Source organism: Hoplias malabaricus, chromosome 15 (genome assembly GCF_029633855.1).
Source record: "Hoplias malabaricus isolate fHopMal1 chromosome 15, fHopMal1.hap1, whole genome shotgun sequence".
NCBI classification, from domain to species: domain Eukaryota; kingdom Metazoa; phylum Chordata; class Actinopteri; order Characiformes; family Erythrinidae; genus Hoplias; species Hoplias malabaricus.
This window is the reverse complement of record NC_089814.1, coordinates 16,063,735-16,084,941: the sequence shown is the minus strand read 5'-3', so window position 1 is coordinate 16,084,941 and position 21,207 is coordinate 16,063,735. Positions and strand designations below refer to the sequence as shown.

The 21,207-nt window shown below is 39.4% G+C and overlaps 1 protein-coding gene across 6 annotated transcripts in view; it reads left to right on the top strand.

The window, feature by feature from the left end:
- gria1b (glutamate receptor, ionotropic, AMPA 1b) overlaps positions 1 to 21,207 on the top strand; it is an 88,426-nt gene that overhangs the window by 31,055 nt on the left and 36,164 nt on the right. For all 6 annotated transcript variants that reach the window (XR_010795432.1, XR_010795431.1, XM_066645125.1 and 3 more), the window contains exons 4-9: positions 2,603 to 2,787; positions 3,902 to 3,955; positions 12,562 to 12,720; positions 13,121 to 13,288; positions 15,316 to 15,420; positions 16,280 to 16,390. Coding sequence is in view for 4 of the 6 variants with exons in the window: in XM_066645125.1 (XP_066501222.1) it covers positions 2,603 to 2,787; positions 3,902 to 3,955; positions 12,562 to 12,720; positions 13,121 to 13,288; positions 15,316 to 15,420; positions 16,280 to 16,390 (782 nt within the window). In the remaining 2 variants the exon portion in view is untranslated. The remainder of the gene's footprint in view (positions 1 to 2,602; positions 2,788 to 3,901; positions 3,956 to 12,561; positions 12,721 to 13,120; positions 13,289 to 15,315; positions 15,421 to 16,279; positions 16,391 to 21,207) is intronic.

The window sequence follows — 21,207 nt, the reverse complement described above, 5'->3', positions numbered from 1 at the left end:
CTGTGAGGAGTGAGGTGTGTTCTCCCTGTTTCCATGTGGGTTTCCTCCAGTTTCCTCCCATGGTCCAAAAACACACAGTGGCAGGTGGATTGGCGACTCAAAAGTGTCCATAGAGAGTGTGTGAGTGAATGTGTGTGCGTGTCACCCTATGAAGGACTGGCGCCCCCTCCAGGGTGTGTTCCTGCCTTGCGCACAATGATTCTCGGCAGGCTCTGGACCCATCGTGACCCTGAACTGGATAAACGGTTACAGACAATGAATGAATAAATATCGTACAAGGCTCATACATGGCAGAGTTTTTAAATTTCTCCTGTGATCCAGGAAAAAAGGTTAATAAAATCTTCATATGGGCGGCACGGTGGGGCAGCAGGTAGTGTCGCAGTCACACAGCTCCAGGGACCTGGAGGTTGTGGGTTCGATTCCCGCTCCGGGTGACTGTCTGTGAGGAGTTGGTGTGTTCTCCCTGTGTCCGTGTGGGTTTCCTCCGGGTGCTCCGGTTTCCTCCCACAGTCCAAAAACACACGTTGGTAGGTGGATTGGTGACTCAAAAGTGTCCGTAGGTGTGAGTGACTGTGTGTGTGTGTGTGTGTGTCTGTGTTGCCCTGTGAAGGACTGGCGCCCCCTGCAGGGTGTGTTCCTGACTTGCGCCAAGTGATTCCAAGTAGGCTCTGGACCCACCGTGACCCTGAATTGGATAAGCGGTTACAGATAATGAATGAATGAATGAATGAAAACCTTCATATAAAAATATCTCAACATGGGAACACACTCTAGAGCAGGCAGCAGTCCTTTGCAGGGTGACACACATATTCACTCACATTTGTGGACATTTCTGAGCAGCCAACTCACCTACCAATGTGTATTTATGGATTGTGTGAGGAAACCCACATGGACAGTGGAAGAACACACCAAACTCCTCACAGACTGTGAACCCAGAGTGGGGCTCAAACCCAAAAGCCCACGACCCTGGAGCTATGTGACAGTGACAGAGACTCACCATTTCGCCCTGAACATAGTGAATGTCTTATAAAAATTTCATTATAGTAGTGTGTAAGGACAAAATCCTTTGTGTGAAATTTTGATCATTGCTAGTTCTTCCCAGGAAACCATGCATGACTTGGTTGTAAATATTCCTTTGTACCTGAGAGCAGATCAGGAAATATCATACAGTCTGGTGGAGATAGCCTTCCCTTAAGTGTGACCCTGTCATTGTAATATGATGGTATCGTTTATGGTTGGAGAGTGGTTTGTCATTGCTTTGGAGGTTGTGAAGTAGGAAGAGTGCTTTTTTTTTAATGTAGGTCATTTGGATGTCTCTGCCCTCTGCCCTGTTCTTGCTTGGCAAAAGCCCTCAAATTTTATAACCCTTTGTCACCAGTCACTATTGGCTTATGTAAGTGACATGTAGCCCTATGTAAATGACATAAAGTAAACTATTATCCAAAAGAAGTATGGGTTTATCTGCCTTCTAGTGTGCTATCAATAAAGACTTGTTTGACCAGGGAAAGGATTAGCATAATAAGGCTAAAACTTTGGCTCACTGGATATAGTATATTCACTGTGCAAAAGAGTATACAGGGATTTTAGGGATTTTGGAGAAGATGGGCTATTGCCCCATGACTAACATTAATTCAGAGGCTCTATGAAGCCCCAGTTCTGAGTAGCATCCCTCCGTGTGGGTGAATAGAGAGCAGCAAAGATGATGGTTGTCAGGAAAAAAATGTATATACAAAAAATTCACACACTTCAAACAGGCTTGACTTGCTGTGATCACTACAGACCCTGCATAATATGGCTAGATTAAGTGACTTCAGACATGCCTCTGCCTTTCCGCTTTGCCTGCTGAAAAAAACCCAGAATTTCCATTTTCCTTCGCTTAAACAGAGCAGAGGCATTTGAAGTTCAGCACATACTCCATTCACATTCGGAAGGAGAGAGCTGATATGAAAAGGCACGTTCCTAGTAGCTGGAGCGAAGCCGCTCCCACCCCCTACTGCTCTTAGGGACAGTACTTTCTGACAGCAGTCTCTCTATCACAACTGAATGTGTGTTTTTCAGGAAATCCAAAAGAACTCCTAAACCAAATCCCCAGATTTTTCCAGGTAGAAAATATATTGCATTTCTATGGCTAATGTGAAATGAACATTTTTGGACCTCTGTTTTATACTTGTCTACATTTCTAATTAGATTTATTTCTTTGGTCAGACGCTAAAAACAAAGCCATAGTCTTAGGCTCTTAGAATGAATTTTGAGGTGTGAAGGAGGGTTGTCTATGATTTTTGCACAGTACTGTATGATACAATAATATGGAAACTTCACCAGTGTTAGAAATATGTAAGAATTCTATAAAATGGCTGTTATCACACTTGTGTAGTACAAAAAATGCACTGTTATTTTACCTTGGCAAAATACGATTGTGTTTTAATGAAAAATATTGTCATCAGTCCTACTGTAATTGGTTATGGCATTGCAAAATTGGTCCTGTTAAATCACCACCTTCAGATTAATGTCTCATGATGCTTCCTACATTTGTACTCCCCTGCTTGTTATATTTATCAAACAAATTGCCCACATCTTTCCTGCGCTGTTCTGTCTCATGTAGGTCTGACTGTGCTGCAGAAGATCTTGGATACGGCTGCTGAAAAAACCTGGCAAGTCACATCTATCAACTTCGACACTCTGACTGAAGCAGCCTTCTTGAAAGCCATCCAAGACCTGGACAACAAAAAAGAATACAAGATCATTCTGGACTGCGAGCTGGAGAGACTTAACTCCATCCTTAATCTGGTGAATGTCTCCAAAATTTAGTCACTCGCTCACTCACTCACTCACTCACTCAATCACTCTAATCTAGGGATTCTCTAATTAATTAATGTATTTTTTTGGGCTGAAAATAAGATGATAATATTTTGCAGTGAAAAAGCAGTGAATGAAAGAATAAAAGCAGATCACATGTCTGTCATAATGCAGGGATCCTAAACCTCAACCTTGGTCTCTAGTGGCCAAAGAAAATTCAGTCACATGTCGAAAACTCTGTATTAAATTATTACTATTATTATTATTATTATTATTATTTATTTTTTCCCTTTTTGCTATATAGATTTCTAATTCATATTATTCTTGATCCAACACCCAGATTACATTTTTCAGGTGCCTCATGAGTCATGAAAACTCAAAGAGCTCACATTGATGAGTAAAGCACAGTTGAATCACCAGAGTTACTCCTGCAATGTTCATTTGATCCTACTCTAACAAGAGCAAACTCTGTAGGAGTTCAGTTCAAAAGAGGGTTTTTTTTTTTCTTTTTTTGAGGTGCTCGCCAAATTTACAGCCTAATAGGGTTTGACTGCCACCGCTCGTGCTCAGAAGTGAATGAATTATGTCCTGAACCTTACTGACAGAAACATGGTCTATAGGAATAACGTGTATGAATGAGATTTTTGTGCATGAGTGAGAGAGAAATAAAACCATTATGACCTTTTTCTGAGTGAGTTTGGCAGGGTTGAGGCTTGGAGACCAGAGTCAGGTTTATTTGGTCAGGGATCACGGACTTCAGGATTTAAGCACTTTTGGAAGATTCTAGAGGATTGCCTTGGCTCACAGGTGCGTGCGCAGTCCTAATGTGCGCGTAGTCATTAAGGCTTATAATTGTGCTTCCCATGGAGACATATGCCAAGTTTGCTCCCCCTGCCCTTCTTGTATAATTCCAGCTGCCCCCATGCACTGCTGAGTGAAGATATTCTGCACCCATGGAGGGATATGAGGTGCAAAATTAAACTGAAATATGGGACCAATTAGTTTTTGGTCTGGGAGAAGTACACGCGGAATGTGCTGTAAACAACAGAAATGTGGCTACATGCAGATGAGGAGCTTAAATGTCTTGCTTGTGTTTTGTTTTCAGATTGCAGCTCAAAGGAAGAACCTGAAGAATTACCACTTCATACTGGCAAACTTGGTAAATGAGTCATGTCTTATCACACAAGCAATTCAAGAAAATTACTCATTACTTATTATACTTATTGCATTGTAACAGTTTTGTAATGTATTTTTCTTCATTTTGGCATGCCTCCTTTCATACTTTTGGCATGCCTTCCTTCCTATAACAAGGATAAACAAGCTTTGCAGAACACTGGCCCATTCTGTCTGTTATAGGGTTTAGATTCCCTTCAGAACATTGAGTTTCAAATTTCAAATTCTTGAATTGCGTTGTAAATTCAACCTCTCACAGTGTTGAAATGAAAATGAAATTACCACCAGATAGATGTTGACTCAGTTACATATGCACACACACACACACACACACACACACACAAAACCAATTGTCTTAACAGTGACTCTTCATATGCATATAAAATGAGTATAATTTTCAGGAGAATAAGAAAGCCTCCTTAACTTTCACTGTAAGCTAATGGAACAAGATTTTATCTTGGGCAAATTTAGGCAGTTTCTGTCCTGTGATTGACCCACTGCTAGCCTGAAAAGACTGAACAGTTACAGAAGACTATAAAAAGAATAATTTAATTAATATATGTAAATGGAAGAAGATATTATTAAATTTTATTATCAAAATAAAAAATTAAAAGTTAGATACCTGTTGAGCAGTTTTTCTCAGACAGTCATGATATATGGGTGCATGGATTGGTCAGTTGGGTTGGTATAATATACTTTATTCACATAAAAGTGATGTAGCATGTGAAGCAAGTAAATTCAAAGCTTTATTTTATTCAGAGGGCTTCATCAACCCGTGTTGGTCAGAGACACTGAACTCTTGTAGCTTCATGACACAGTGTGTCAGGTTATCTTTTTAGCACATCATGGCGACAAAGAGGTAAATGTTTGGTCAAATTGATAGTGGCGTACCACCGTCTTGTACTTACTGTGCTTTGTTTCTGAGTGACCAGAGCGGCTGTGCTTTAAATGCAGAACACAATACAGACAGATTGCTGATTACCCGCTGAGCTGGGAATTATCATCCCTACTTCTCCTGGAAGGCATCAACATCAGATGTGTTTTCTTCTACAGCTGGGGGAGTGTGTGTGTGTTTGTGTGTTGGAGAGCGTAGGAGTTGTGGCCTGGGTAGACTTGTTGTTTTAAAGCTTCCAGCAACTGCCTTTATTTGCCTTATGGAACACACACTGTGATTTTGGAGGTAGGACAGACAGGACGGACAGGACTTCCGTTGCATTAGCCTAGCAGTAATAAAATCAGGAAGTAGCATTGAAATGCACCAAGTCTGTTTTCCCCTGCTTCTTAAAGGCTGATTTATGCTTCTTTGTTGACTCAGTGAAGCGTCTTCACTGTAGCATGTGCATGTGCACTATCATGATCTGAGTGTTTATACTTGTAAGTTGCCAAACTGCTGAATCACAAACATCTTCCTCAGCTGTATGTAGTAAACCATGTAGTAGCATTCATTCATTCATTCACTGTCTGTAAGCGCTTTTCCAGTTCCGGGTCTCAGTGGGTCTGGAGCCTACATAGAATCATTGGGCACAAAGCAGGGACACACCCTGAAGGGGGCGCTGGTCCTGCATAGGGTGACACACACTCACACTTATGTAGATTTTAAGTCGCCAATCCATCTACCAATGTGTATTTTTGGACCATCTGGAGGAAGCCCATGCAGACACAGGGAGGACACACCAAACTCCTCATAGACAGTCACCCGGAGTGGGGCTTGAACCCAAAACCCGGAGATCCTGAGGCTGTGTGACAGCGACACTACCTGTTGTGCCTCTGTCCGACCCTGTAGTAGTATTAGTTTTATAAATCTGAAAAGTGCACAGTCGAGGGAGTAGGGTGTTATTTGTGACAGAGCATAGTGTAGCTTAAATCTTCAAGAGAGAAACAAATACAAAGCTGACACTTTTTCCCACTCCTCATAGCAAGGTTTTTTTGTCCTTTGTTCCATTTTTCATTTATGTCCAAATCTGGGTCTGAGTAAATTCTTACAGTGAATTTGCTGCTGTCTGTCACTGTAGTGTGGATTTTATATGCCGGCTCTTTCTTGGTTCAATTTAATCCATGTTCATTTTGGTGTGCTCTCGGTGCACACAAAGTATGTGAAAGTTTTTAACATGGAATATTGACAAATATACACTCATATAATTAGCAGGTGCTCAGTTTTTGTTCGGTGGATGTTTCAAGTGTTTTTGTATTACATTTAATTGACCAATCAGATTACTCATTTTATATATTTAACCATCTAAAATAAGTGTAATGCTTGGACTCAGAAATGAAGAAGGAAAGGCAGTGAAATTAGTATATAACTGAAGAGGAGAGACATACAGCATCTTTCTGTATGTCTTTTCTGTATTCACCTCATTCTTGTCACCTGCATCATTGTTGTGCTCATTAGCTAAAGAGGGAAGTGATTAGTATTCAGGAAATAAAAACCACTTTTTTAGGCAGTGTCATAAACTATCACAGCTGTAATCATCTCCATTTATTGCCCTACATTCTTTGTTCCAGTTGAGGCCACTGTCCCATCATCTACTGGAATTTGGCGTGCATTTCCACCTTATATTTTGTTTGCACTTAATACCTAGTGCACATATTTTTTTTTTGTAGCATAAAATTCTGAAAAAATAATTTACATTATATACACACCAATACACACTTCATATATATTATTATACATTATTAGAAATATATGTCAAATTGCTTTATTTAGGGATGGTCTGGAAAATGGCCTGTTGGTTTATTCCAAAACCTGACTATAACATTAGATTCTTAGCATAAAACAACAGGTCTTAGACGTGATTGTGTTTGGCCAAAATGATACCTTGATTTTCATCCTGAGAGCCTCTTAAGTAGAGAGGTGAAATATTACATGCCACAAAAAATTGCCATAATTTTTAACAGACAAGCCAACTCAGTGTACATGTTATGTTATAATCTCCTGCTTTTCCAACTTTTATCACACGCAGTTATATTCAGTTAAATAATTTTTAGGTAAAATCGTTTAAGCATTTTTGGCCAATATGAGTTCTGTAGAATCTGCTGGATTAAATATAGGTTAATTGCATAAGAAATAGTAAGGAATTCAGTAAGGCGCAGATTTGGATACAGATGGAATGGACTCTATACCAATCCAGCAATTACCGAATTGTTCTGTGCATTTGGGAAAATTGTGTCTAGTGAATGCATTTCGTACAAACATTTAAGATCTTGTTCTGTACTCTAAGTCCCGCCTCTTGAACCCTCTCCACTAACAGGATCGGCTTTGACGTATCTTCCTAATGTGTGAGGCTGTGGCAGTAAGGAGACAAAGCGTGTTAAAAACGCAGCTGCGTAGGAGATGCCGTCCACATTGTATCTCGTATTGATTAAGGGACAGTTGAAATTCAATATCTGAGCTTTTCAGTGAGAGGTTTTCCTGGTGTGTTCACACACGTAAAACTCAATTTAGCTGCGGAACTAACTGCCATCCCGTACTCTACAGTGACTATAAATTTTTGAAATATTATGATTTTAGTTTTGAAATATAAACTTTAACTTAAAAATATTCATGACATGGTATATAGTGTTTTTTTTCTTCTCTGACTGTAGTCTCTCCGAAAGATGAAAGAGTTTGTGGACCCATGAAGTAGTGCAATGTTTGAGCAGTATTTGGATTTTTTTGGACGGTGAAACATATTATTTTCATGTTACAGTAGCCTGATAACTTTGTGTGCAGAATCTTTTACATATCTTTGCACATATCACAAAATATATTTCTGTTAGATTCTTTTGGACCAAAGTGGATTTTATAACCCAATCTGTTTTTTTTTTTGTTTATGAAACTTATGAAAATTATGTTTTCTGAAAATGAGGATAGTTTAACCTGAAAAAAAAATATACTACTTTTTAAAATCTTATATCTGCATATTTAACAGCTGTGTACTTTGTAATTACCGTCAGACATTTTGTTAGGCTGGGGTCAGGAGTCATTGTGTAGTTGGTGACTAGCTCATATAGCCAACATAGTTGACAATTGTGTTATACCTAATGTCCCAAACGTATATGCAAAATAGTACCTTTTATAGGAGAAGGAAAATGCTTTGAGTTTCAGTGGAAATCAATGTAAAAACATTTTATAAAAAGGAATTTTGAAGTATTTATATTGGTTTATTCATCATGAAAGCTTCTGTTTTCAAATTATATTTTACACTAAATATTGACAAAAAAGGAATACATGTTTTATTTTGGGGCAGCACGGTGGTGCAGCAGGTAGTGTCGCAGTCACACAGGTCCAGGGACCTGGAGGTTGTGGGTTCGATTCCCTGTCCGGGTGACTGTCTGTGAGGAGTTGGTGTGTTCTCCCCGTGTCCGCGTGGGTTTGCTCCGGTTTCCTCCCACAGTCCAAAAACACACGGTGGATTGGTGACTCAAAAGTGTCTGTAGGTGTGAGTGTGTGTGTGTGTCTGTGTTGCCCTATGAAGGACTGGCGCCCCCTCCAGGGTGTATTCCCGCCTTGCGCCCAATGATTCCAGTTAGGCTCTGGACCCACCGCGACCCTGAATTGGATAAGCGCTTACAGAAAATGAATGTTTTATTTTGGACAGTGATGATATTCCCTAAATTAAATTTCATTAAGTCATCATATCCACATCTAAATATACACTACAGGAATGCTAATCCTTGTGTCTGTAGTGAAAGCAAGGTCACTGCTAAAATGCATTACTATTAAAGCAGTTTGATAGTGTTAAGATGCTCAGTGCCCTCATAATTTCAGTGTCAGTGATATGAAAAGTGGGAAATAAAAAGACCCTTGAACTCATCAGTTAACCGGACGAGACCCAGGTCTCATACAAATGACATATCCTCCAAGGTCTATAGAAGTTCTTGCCAGGTTTACAGATGAGAAAAATGTCAGAAAACAAGAATGTGGCACTCACATATGTACAATAACAAGAAAATATCTGTCCAAATGTCTTTTCTGGACAGCCACAGAGCCCTAGTGAACTGAGAATTCACAGTACACATTGTGAAATTTATAATTGGGCTCTGTGAGAGGGGGAAAAGGCTCCCCCCAAACAGCAGTTCCATACCAAACACTTTCTAGCTGAGTGCATAATTGGATTCGGCAATAATGAAAAAAGATGTCAGCCCATAAATAATGATGATAATAAAGGCCTGCAAGGATGCAACACTTTGTATGTGAGAGAGACCCATGGGGTTGATTTCTGTCGGAAGCGGTTGCCTGAGGAATCCCGTACACACACACACACAAACAATGAGCTGTTATCATATGAAGACTGATACTTTCCCAGTGTTTATATTCAGTATGGAAATATCTGTATCAATCATTGTAAATATTAAGATCTCTGGTAGGGGAACTGTAAACAGATCAGTCATAACATTCAAGCCACCGCTACGTTTCTACATTCATCATTTATTTGATCAGCCCCACTGACCATATAGGTGCTCTTTGTGGTTATAAAATTACAGTGTAGTATATACATTGCTCAGCATAAACTGTTATCCCCTTTTCAGTCTGTTCTTCAGTGGTCAGACACAGCAGTGTCTCTGTAGTTTTTAAACACAGTGTCTACTCACTGTCCATTTTATTAGACACACCTACGTAGTTGGCCCACTTCGTAGATGCAAATCCAGAAAGCTCATGTGTGGCTGCATAGTTTGTGTTTGTCATCCTCTAGTTCTTCCATGGTCACAGGATGCTGTTGGCTGGATATTTTTGATTGGTGGACTATTCACAGACCAGCAGTGACACTGAGGTGTTTAAAACTCCAACTGCACTGCTGTGTCTGCTCCGCTTGTACCACTTGATCCACTACCACATCTGTATCAGTGGAGTACTGATGATGATCCACCACCCAAATAAGACCTGCTCTGTGGTGGTCCATTAAGGGTCCTGACTGTTGAAAAACATGTCGAAATGGGGTTAACAGAGTATGCAGAGCATAAGTTAGGCTACAGTCTGTAATTGTAGAACTAAAAATTGTTTCTATATGACAAGTATAGTTGATCAAATGGACAATGAGTGTAGAAAGGAGGTGGCTTTAATGTTATGGCAGATTGGTGTACACATTGTTACTCTTTGGTGTGGACACTTATTGATTAGTTATTATCATTTCATGAGCTCTATATTTTTTCTCTGTGCCTCATTCTACCTCAGGCCCATTCCTTTCAGCCTTAAGGAAGACAAATAGTGGTGCATAGAAAAGCTTTATTATGAAAGCTCTGAGCTCAGAGATATCTTTGTGTGTGTTTGAGTTTGTCTGAACCACTAGAGCTTTACGTGTGTTTTCTCTCTTCACTGCATTCTCTGTAAAGGGCTAACTCACCTTATAATTAACTCCTAAGAAGGCAATGCAAGTTTATTTATAGAGCACCTTTCATATATAATGGGAAGTGTTGTACAGAAACATTACAGAGATATTAAGTGAGTAAAACAAATAAACCAGTGAAATAATTAGAATTACATAAGACAATTAAAATATTTTAAATCAATTGGAAAAAATGGAAGGAAAGAAAAAATCTAAAGTTGTGACATATATTAAATATAACATTGTTTTGTAACATATTCAAACATTCTCTTTAGTCTTTTTATGGTAGCTGTTGAATAGTATATAAAAAAAACAAATGTTATTAAAAAAAAATGAACTAATTAGTAATTAACATGCTATGTTTATGATCGCTAACATTGACATGAACGAAAACTCACACATACTTTTCAATACAATATTATCCCTAACACAGAATAAATGGATGCACATGCTTTTGCTTTGATTTTATCCTGATGGAACTCATAACAAAATGCAGTGACCAATAAATCACTGTCACTAAAGGTCACTTTTTTAAAACTATGTATTAAACATATTGCATAACAAAATGTTTACATTTTTTAATTAAATGTTCCACAAATATGCACTTTAAAGCCTATTTGTACACTTAATAATATTTTAACTTTGACATGTTGAGATGGTAAAAAGCAATTTTTTATTGCCTTTATTTGGCTGTTGAAGTTCAGTGTTATGGCACGATTTCTGACTTTAGTCTTTAGAGCTCTAATGTTAAGATGAGCAGTGACCTCAGTACTTTGCTCCTTATTGCCAAATACAATTACCTCAGTCTTTTCTTTGTTTAGCTGAAGTAAAACCCTCCCACATACAATTATTTACTCACTTTAGGCAATGGCACAGTGTCAGTGGAACTGTAGTCACCTGTTGACAGATCTAAATAAATTTGAATCCTTTTAAGGATTAGTCTACAACTGCTTCACTATTAAAGTAGAATGCATTTGTGTAAAACTGTTTTTTGAGTTCCAAAACATGTTAAATGTTTGGAGCCTTAATTTCCCAGGCATTCTTACTGAATTTTATATTACTGATTTGTTGTCCGGGCGGCACGGTGGCGCAGCAGGTAGTGTCGCAGTCACACAGCTCCAGGGGCCTGGAGGTTGTGGGTTCGATTCCAGCTCTGGGTGACTGTCTGTGAGGAGTTGGTGTGTTCTCCCTGTGTCCGCGTGGGTTTCCTCCGGGTGCTCCGGTTTCCTCCCACAGTCCAAAAACACACGTTGCAGGTGGATTGGCGACTCAAAAGTGTCCGTAGGTGTGAGTGAATGTGTCTGTGTTGCCCTGTGAAGGACTGGCGTCCCCTCCAGGGTGTATTCCCGCCTTGCGCCCGATGATTCCAGGTAGGCTCTGGACCCCCCGCGACCCTAAATTGGATAAGCGGTTACAGATAATGGATGGATGGATAGATGATTTGTTGTCCACTAATCTTGTACTTGTACACACAAAATTCCAGGTTGTTTTTTTATTTATTTATTTACAGTTTCAAATTAAGTTTTTCTGTGTTTTAAATTACCTGCTCATGAATTTAATCAAGCATAACAGGCTGGGTTTTATTCAGAGGCAGGGATTGTGGCACACCTTTTAAATTTCACACTGTGACTGTCGATTCTTTTTCAAATTAATGGATGGCATTGAGCCACAAGAACATCAGAGAGTTCTGGAAGTGGTGTGGGATGTTTAGTTCTACTCTTCCCAAAAAACTGGGTGCTCCATCGAGCCAGACAATGCTGTTTCGCTGTTCCACAGGGCTTTATACACCTGTAGCTTATACTTGGCATTAGGCATAATAACTGTTGGCTTCAGGATGTCCCATTTTGTTTTAAACTTACAGTAGCTGTGTGTTTTTGAAATGAAACAACTGTGGCAACAGTGAGTAAACATTAAGGTAGCTGAAATCAAACATTTGGATATATAGTGCAATTAGTGGAAGGCCATTCTCAGCACAGCAGTGAGTGTTGTAGTGTGTGGGGGTCGGGTACAAGTGTTTTACAAACATGGTTATTGCTGCTAGAGATTGGTGCACACACTGTGATCAGAAACTGGGCACAGCTGAAGGACTAAAGTGTGACTAACATAAATACATCAGACTGGCATTAGTCTTAAAGTGAATGTATAAGAAGGTGTTTCTAATAAAGTGGCCAGTGATGGCTATGGTTCTCAGTTTAATGAGCAGATTGAGAGACTGTCTGCATGTACATTTGGATAAACTGTGGCCCTATGTTGAATTCCCTATCTTTTTTTTTTTTTTTTTTGCCCTCAGGGCTTTATGGACTTGAACTTCACAGAGTTCAGAAAGGGCGGGGCTAATGTAACAGGTTTCCAGTTAATGAACTACACAGAGCCCATGGTCAGCAGAACCATACAGGAGTGGCTGGAGTTTGATAGCAAAGACCTGAAGAGTCCTAAGAGGAGGCTTAAGGTGAGGAACATTGTCAGTAGATATTGTTTCATGAAGGGATTTGCAGCTACAGCAATAAACACGTTTTTAAATTATTCTTTGTTTGAATTGCCATAACTATTGTTATTCAGTAATAATTTACATAATGTGGATTGAAATGTAAAACATATCCAATACATATCATGCTTAATATAAGAATAGTTTTATACATTTCTGCCAAAATATTGCACCCTCACAGTACAGACTGAGTGTATTTTGCTTCACTACACCTGTTTCAACTCATCAGTTAATTATCAAGTTGTGTAGAGTGTGTTAGAGGAGGGAAAATGTACCGCTGTGCCATGGTTTGGGTTAGAAAAGCTGTGGCTTGACCTCTTTTGTTGCTGTAACTCTAAATGGCACCTCTCTTGGCTTTTCTCAGTACACTGGAGCACTCACTTATGATGGTGTGAGTGTCATGGCCACTGCTTTCCAGAACCTGAGGAAACAGCGCATCGATATCTCCCGGCGGGGAAACGCGGGTGACTGCCTGGCCAACCCCCCAGCACCATGGGGCCAAGGCATCGACATCCAGAGGGCACTCCAGCAGGTAATATAGACACATATATGTACGTTAATGGCATTTGGTAGATAGTCAAATCCAGAGCAGCTTAAAATTCTAATCTAACCCCAGTCTGTCCTAGAAAAGTAATGGGATTTACCCACTATGTTATACCTACTCACAACTGACTACACTGAAATGACAGGAAATCTGTTCTGTGAAGATGAAATGAAGCTCATACGAAATGATGAGGCTTGCAAGTTAATATCCTCATGTATCCTACATACATAACACGGACCAAAACTGGGGTGCTATGTTATCTCCAATAAACATGATAATTTATAAAAAAAAAATCTGATAAACTTACAATTTCAAAATGTATATTTTTAATATTGATTAGTTTGCACGCTGCAAGTTTTTATTTTATTACCAATAAACCAATACCAATTTACCCAATTTAGTGAATGTCATTTCTACTCACTAACTCAGTCTCTCCTAATCACACAAAGCTAACAGACTGAGAGGGCAAAGGCTAGCACATTCCTCTAAGATACTGGAACCCACTGCAACTCTTAAAATTGCACAAGGCAGTTTTAATTAAACAGAGAGTTCTTGGAATAGATATCTCTATTCACTTAAATTTAAATGTTTAATCATGCAAAACACACAAAGTATTTCAAAGAGGCACAAAGTACCTGAAGATTCTTTGTGATCTACACATTTCAGCAGCAAAATTAAAGCCATCTGCTTGTTTCTACTCTCCATTTTATCAGCTTCACTGACGATATAGGTACACTTTATAGTTCTAAAAAGACAGACTGTATCCCATACAGACTGCGGTTATACAGATACAGCTTGTAGCAAGTACAGACTGTAGCTGGATGCTCTGCATATTGTATTAGCCCAATTTCACACTGTTCCTAAGTGGAGCAGATATTATTTTGGTGGGAACTCATTCTCAGTGCTGCAGTGACACTGATGTGGTGGTGGTGTGTTAATGTTACTGCGCTGGTACAAGTGGATCAGACACAGCAGAGATTGGAGATTTGAAACACTGGGCCCACTCAGTGCTGACTCTTTTACACCTATCTACCTCAGCAATCCACCTTGTAAATATGAAGTCAGATATAATAGCTCATCCGTTGCTGCAGTTTGTGTTAGTGATGTTCTATCTCTTTAGTGTTCACAGGACACTGTCGGCTGGATATTTGTGGTTGGTGGGCTATTTTTATTTCATAGTGCACCTGTATTTTAATTAAAGCCCTTAAAATGGACAATAAGTGTAGGAACAAGAAGGGAGCTTTAATATTCTGGCTAATTGGTGTACAATCAGAAAGACAAAAGCCATGTCCTAGTCTGATCTAGATAAATAACTCAATATATGTGTGCATAATGAGGAGAACGAATAAAGCCTTTTTGAGACAAAGTACAAAAACACACAAAGGTAAAGTGCAGAATATTGAAAAGAAGTGACTCAGAGATTCAGAAAGATGTGTGAATGAATGCAGTGAGGTGTTAACCAAGGTATTAGCTGTTGCATAATTTTATGCTCACAATGGAAGAAGAAGCACACGAGGCTGCTCTCTCTTATTGTTTAATGCGTGTATCTGAAAGTAAAGTGTTTACATGGAGGACTGTATACCGTCAGGAATAACACTACCCCTCTTCACAAGGTAGAGATTAAGGTCCCAACCCAAGTTAGCACAACTCACCATGTGACTAAGGGTCCTAGTCTTTATTTATAATACCGTCTGTTAGTTGCTCTGGATAAAAACACCTATAATGCATAAATATAGATGTGTATATATACCATATATACATCATAAACAAATATAGACCATTGTATCTGCAGAGAGCCAGTGTGGTGGAAAGAATTGACTAAACTAGTGGAATAGCCCTTTGACACACTTGCCCTTGATTGATTAATACGGACGCAATATATCAAATATTTTATAATTGTCTGCTTTTAGATGTTTTAGATGTTTGTGTATGTTAGAAAACATTACATGTTCACTCTCTGTCTCTCTCTCTCTCTCTCTCTCTCTCTCTCTCTCTCTCCCTCTCTCTCACTCTAGGTCCAGTTTGAAGGTCTAACAGGCCATGTCCAATTCAATGAGAAAGGACATCGGACCAACTTTACTGTTAGTGTAATGGACCTTAGCCCAAGTGGACCTAAGAAGGTAAAATCCTGTTATTAAACAAGGTATTACACAAGGGGAACATGGGTGCAAACAACTGAGTGGACAGTGCACTGGTAGAGCCTGTCCTCTCTGTACTCTGACTACAATCGTTTTACTTTTCACATACTGTGTGTTTATGAGTTGATTATCTACTGCATCAGAGGATTTCAAATCTAGACATTGAACCCAGGTTCCAGGCCTGTATTTAAAAACATCAGCTGACATTACTCTATATCTACTATATCTATTTATAGTGCCACATAAATTATAGTGTTCCACAAATAACCATTTTTGTTTAAGATTTGTGTGAGTATGAAGAACCTTTTAAAAGTTTCATTATCCATCACTCTGTCTTAAGGTTCTTTACCCATTTATCATATTAGCAAAAATGGTTTTCAAATAGCCTTTTGTAGCACCATATCACATTATGCTAAACCAAGGATGGCGATTCAGAATACAGGGTGGACAAGTTCTATTTTTAAATGCAGAAATTGCAACCTGTGTTCAGTTTGGGCCCTGGTTACACCACATGCAGTATATACAATCCTTGCAGCAATCATGTGCTCACAATTGCATGTGTATCTGTGGCTGTGCAGTAGGCCTATGTATTTCCCTCAGCTATCGTCTGAGCGTCTGCCAGCTCCCGTGATTAGCTGTAGGTAGCGCCTCAGTATTATCTCAGAGGAGAACAGCGAGAGTGAAGTGTTAGTCACTGGAGGGGTGAAAGGGGTGTGCATGCATTTCAAGTGATTGCGCTTCTTCTTAAGCCTCCAATATGAATATTTATCACCCTAAAAATAGCGGCGCCAAAAGTTCTCATGTTCTCTCCAACATGATATTCTTTCTCCTCTGTGCACAGGTGGGTTACTGGAACGAAAATGAAAAGTATGTGAGCACGGCAACGTACTCCCACTCACTTAATGAGACACCTGGCTTTCCGAACAGGACCTACATAGTCACCACCATCCTAGTAAGAGTCTCTCACATCAGATCTTTTCTTTCTGACTGACTAATGTTGGCATGATCTACCTTCCATGCCCATCAAAACAGCCTTCAATCAAATGCAGGCTGATGTTCCCTCCTGTCAACAATGTGCCCAATATGTCTGTGGTCTTCTGCCACTCATTTGCTCTGGCAGGGCTATGTATATGAAGTCAAGACTTCCTTTTGTTGTATAGCAATAAGGTCTGTCCTATTTATTTCTCTTTGAAGGCTGTCCCAGAAAAAAAAAACTCCTCATCATTGTGGCCACAACTCATCAGTGCAGCAATTTCTCTGTGTATACTATAGTTACTGCACTGTGTTTGAAGAGTACAGCTCTCCTCAGAGGGATTTATTAGTTGCTGATGTTTGTCAGCAGCAAGGTGTGTGTGAAAGAAAGAGAGAGAAAGAAAGAAAGCCCTGTCAGTAACTACGTCAATAGAATGGCATGCCATAGGCAAATAGCTTTAAATTGCATTCATTATAAAAAAATAAATAAATGTGCTTCCCATTCATATTGTTCCTGGCTTTAGAGAGCATAACTACCAAATACCTTAGGTTTTCAAACCAGAACACTGCCAGTGGACACCAGGACATTCAGGACACATAACAAAATGTTTAAATGTCACTAATGCACATTGAGATCATTCCATCTCATAAATAATAAATATAAAAAATTGCACCTCTTTATGATGTATACAAAATAGCTGGGCACCTTGCAGACACTGCACATCATGTCTTTATTGTTTAAGTGAATGTACTGTAGAGAAAATGTATTGATTTGAGTATTAACATTACTGAATTTTACCTATAAAAAGGAAGAAATGTATCTGTACGTATACAGTTATAGGAATGATTATTTACAATGATATTTATTTTACTAGATAGATTAAAATGAAAGCAACCCATCCCTTCTATAGAGATATGAGATTCATCAGACCTACAATTTATTATCAGAACCTGACAGTGCTCTAAGTGAACACCCAGGTTTGATCACTTTACCAACAGCCAAACTAAATGCTCTCCACTTTTATACTTACGGCTAACTACTAAATTATAGAAGGTATACTTGACAGAAAGCTGTTGTCAAGTCAGAACAGATTATTCATTCATTCATTGTCTGTAACCCCTTATCCAGTTTAGGGTTGCGGGGGGTCCGTAGCCTACCTGGAATCATTGGGTGGAAGGGGGGAACACACCCTGGGGGGGCGCCAATCCTTCACCGGTCGACACACACACACACATACACAACAATACTTTATTTGGATTTAACATATAAAATATAATATCATATAAAACCCAAATAGTAGTTCAGAGTCATTACACAGTTCATAATTAAATTCACAGTATGCATTTCTCATGGAGACAGATGACAGCGTCGTCTCCAGATAAACAGACTCCCTATAACTGCAGAAACAGAGCAATACTTCACTATGTGCTTAGCCTTCTTCTTTCCCAGTCCTACAATCCGTAGGCCACGCACACACAGCCTGTGCATAAAAACAATCTGTGACCTCTCCTGGTTCAAAGACAAAAATCACTCTACCTTAACCATTTCCTTCACATGAATTACCATGTGTGAACGACACATAAATGCAAACTCCTTATTTATTAAATGTAAAATTTGGTTATGTCTAAGAATACAAAGTCCTTTAAGAGCTGGACAACTGTTCATGATGTGTGCTACAGATTCAGCGTCTTGATTATAGTGCAATAAACAATAGCGTTTATGCTGTAATGGATACCAAAGAGACAGATTATACTTTGTAGGTAACACTTGGAAGCAAGTCTTAACTACAGAGCTAAAGAACTGTTCATCAAGTTCAGAGCTTCCCAACACAACATGAGACACTGAATGATCCACAAAAGGTAAACATGCTAATTTGTCTTGTAAACGCAACTCCATCCAGCGCTGTCGCAACCGACACTGAAAGAAATTCAAGACTTCAGTTCTACAGTGATCCATATTCAGTTTCTTAAATATTCCATTGTCTTCCATCACTGCCTCCACACAGACATTTGAATCTTGTATCAGTTCATTCCTAACCTTTACTAACTGACCTCTACTATCCCTCCAACTCAGCTGTATATGAGCTCTATTACAGAGATCATTTAAATCAGGCCACAGTCTGATCGTACTCCACATCCACTCACATTCACATCCAACTTCCCATTCGGCCTCTTCTTAAATCCCAGAAAATGATCTTCTCCTTCTGCTGCAGGTGGGATCTTACGTTTAGTAAAATCTAATATAAGTGAAGCTCAAGCCAGCTGTTGAACTGCTAAATCATCATTATTTAACATCCGCAGCAAATGACAAATTCTAGTTTCTACATAGATCCACTCAATATTTGGGACCCCTAGTGCACCTCCCTTCTGTTATGAAACAAAACACCTCATGTTGAGTGAGAATTTAAACCTATCCACTTTCTCACCACATTAACTGTTTTATTATTCATCTTATCCAAAGTACATTTCGGTATGTGAATGTTAGCAAACAAGTGCTACACATTAGCCAGTGCAACTTCATTAACAGCTTGCAGTTTCATAACTAAAAGTAAAGGTGAGGAACTTAAGTCCAACCTGGAGGTAAAGCTTTTTACGATGTCCTTTATGTGCTTCTCCCATTCTCCAGCAACATTAAACTGCTGCCCTAACTAAGTATAAGTTTCATGCCTTCCGAACACTATAATCCTCTGTCCATCAATAGTAAATGCAGGTGGCCTATCACTTTTAGCGTATCACTTTTACCATCTATTCCCATCTCATCATCTTTCATAGAACACAGCGCACTTTGAATTCTTCATCTCCAAGTGAGACCACTGCAGAAACTTGTTCGTACATAGGAGCATGTTGCTGATGACACTCTCTACCCTCGATGCCATCAGCACATCATCAGCAAAACCTTGGACTGGGATTGGACATCTTACATCCAAAGGCGCACACTGATGAAGCCACTTGATCCAATGATTTATGGCGATGTTAAAATTAACTGCGCTCCAAGGACACCCAGTCTTTATCCCTATGTTAAGTTTGATTGGCTCAGTGATTTGATTTCCACAGATCACTTGCAGTGTTCTCAAATGAGCTGTTGTATACATCTTTAATTATGTCCACGTACACTCTCGGTACATTAACTTCTTCCTACGATCTTATCATTATTTCATGGGGTAGTGTGCCGAAAGCATCTCTAAAGTCCAGAAATACAGTATAAAATTTGGCAGATTCATGCTTAAAATCGTCAATTCCAGTTTTCAAACTGAAGACATGCTCATTCATGCATTGTCAATTTATATAGGCTTTTTGATAATCCTCTTGTTTCCATCAACCATGGTAATATACGATTGAGGATACATTTAATAAAAATCCTATAAACAGTAGGAAGCAGAGAGACATCCCCCCATGTAGTCGGGTCAACGGGCACATTGTGCTTTTTCAGAATCCTATGGATAAGAGCACCCTTCCAAGAGTCCGGTACTTTCTTATTGATCAGACAAACATTAAATATTTGTCTCACTATTCCACAAATTTGCTGTTTATTATCTTTTATAGTTTGATATGTGACACCATCTGATCCACTGGCTTTATTCTTTGGAAGGCCCTTAATCACTCTTTCAATTTCTTCTAACGAGAATAGTGAAGTATCAGGCTCCTCACTTGGAAGATCTTTCCACGGAGGACTTCCATGGTTCTTCTCACAAGGTTCACAGTCCTGATATTTCGCACAGTAATATTTCTAAACATGATTCACATCGCTAGCACCGGGCACTGTTTTTTGGGTATGTGCTGTTATTAAGAACAACCTTTATAGCCTTCGATCTCTGATTCTCCACTCAGTCACTTAGCATTGCAGCTGTAGGGTTCCATGGAAACGCCATGCACAGCGGTAATTTCCTTAAGATTCAAGCATTATATTTAATCAAAGGTAATCCGAAGGGTCTCCTGTCCTTATGACATCTCGAAAACGCTCCATTTTTAATAAACAGCCTGCTTAGAAACGTTATTAGACTATTCCAATGTGTGGGCTCGCTCCCAGTGAAAACAACTTTCTGGTTCTTGTTGAGCTGTTTGGTGTCTAAAGTCGTCCTAAATTCTCTCTCCAGGGACTGAAAACTCTCCCCTTCCTGGTTAGAAAGTGCACATAGATTGTGAAGTCTATTTGAGCATGTTCGGAATCGCCAGGCCTCAGATGTAAACAACTTAAGTCATGGACAGGCCACTGTCGTCTCTGTATCCTGCCGCTTTTTAAAGCCGCTTTAAAGACATGCTTTAGTGCGACTATCAGGTACATTGCAACAAATAATCTTAAAACTGCCATAAAAACTCTTTAGCTGTTTTCGACAGCGGTTACGACGGGTGTGATGTTTCTCAGTGCAGTGTGCTGGTGCTATCACACACACACACTCACCCACTCACACACTTATACCTACAGACACTTATGAGTCGCCAATCCACCTACCAACATGTGTTTTTGGACCAGGGGAGGAGACGTGGAAAACACGCGAACATGGAGAGAACACAACGAACTCCTCACAGACAGTCACCCAGAATGGGACTTGAACCCACAACCCGAGGATCCTACAACACTAACTGCTGCACCACCTTGCTGCCCCATACTAGATTAATTATACTAAAAATAAAATAAAGTAGACAACAGCTCTGTGAACAGAAAAATGCCAAGGTGAACATGCCACAGGCTGCCCTGATGACATCCTCACTTACACCGACCATACTGATACTTTTTTGCCAGGATGTTAATTATGTCCTCTTTACTGATTGCTGCTACTGGATTCTTACTCACTAATA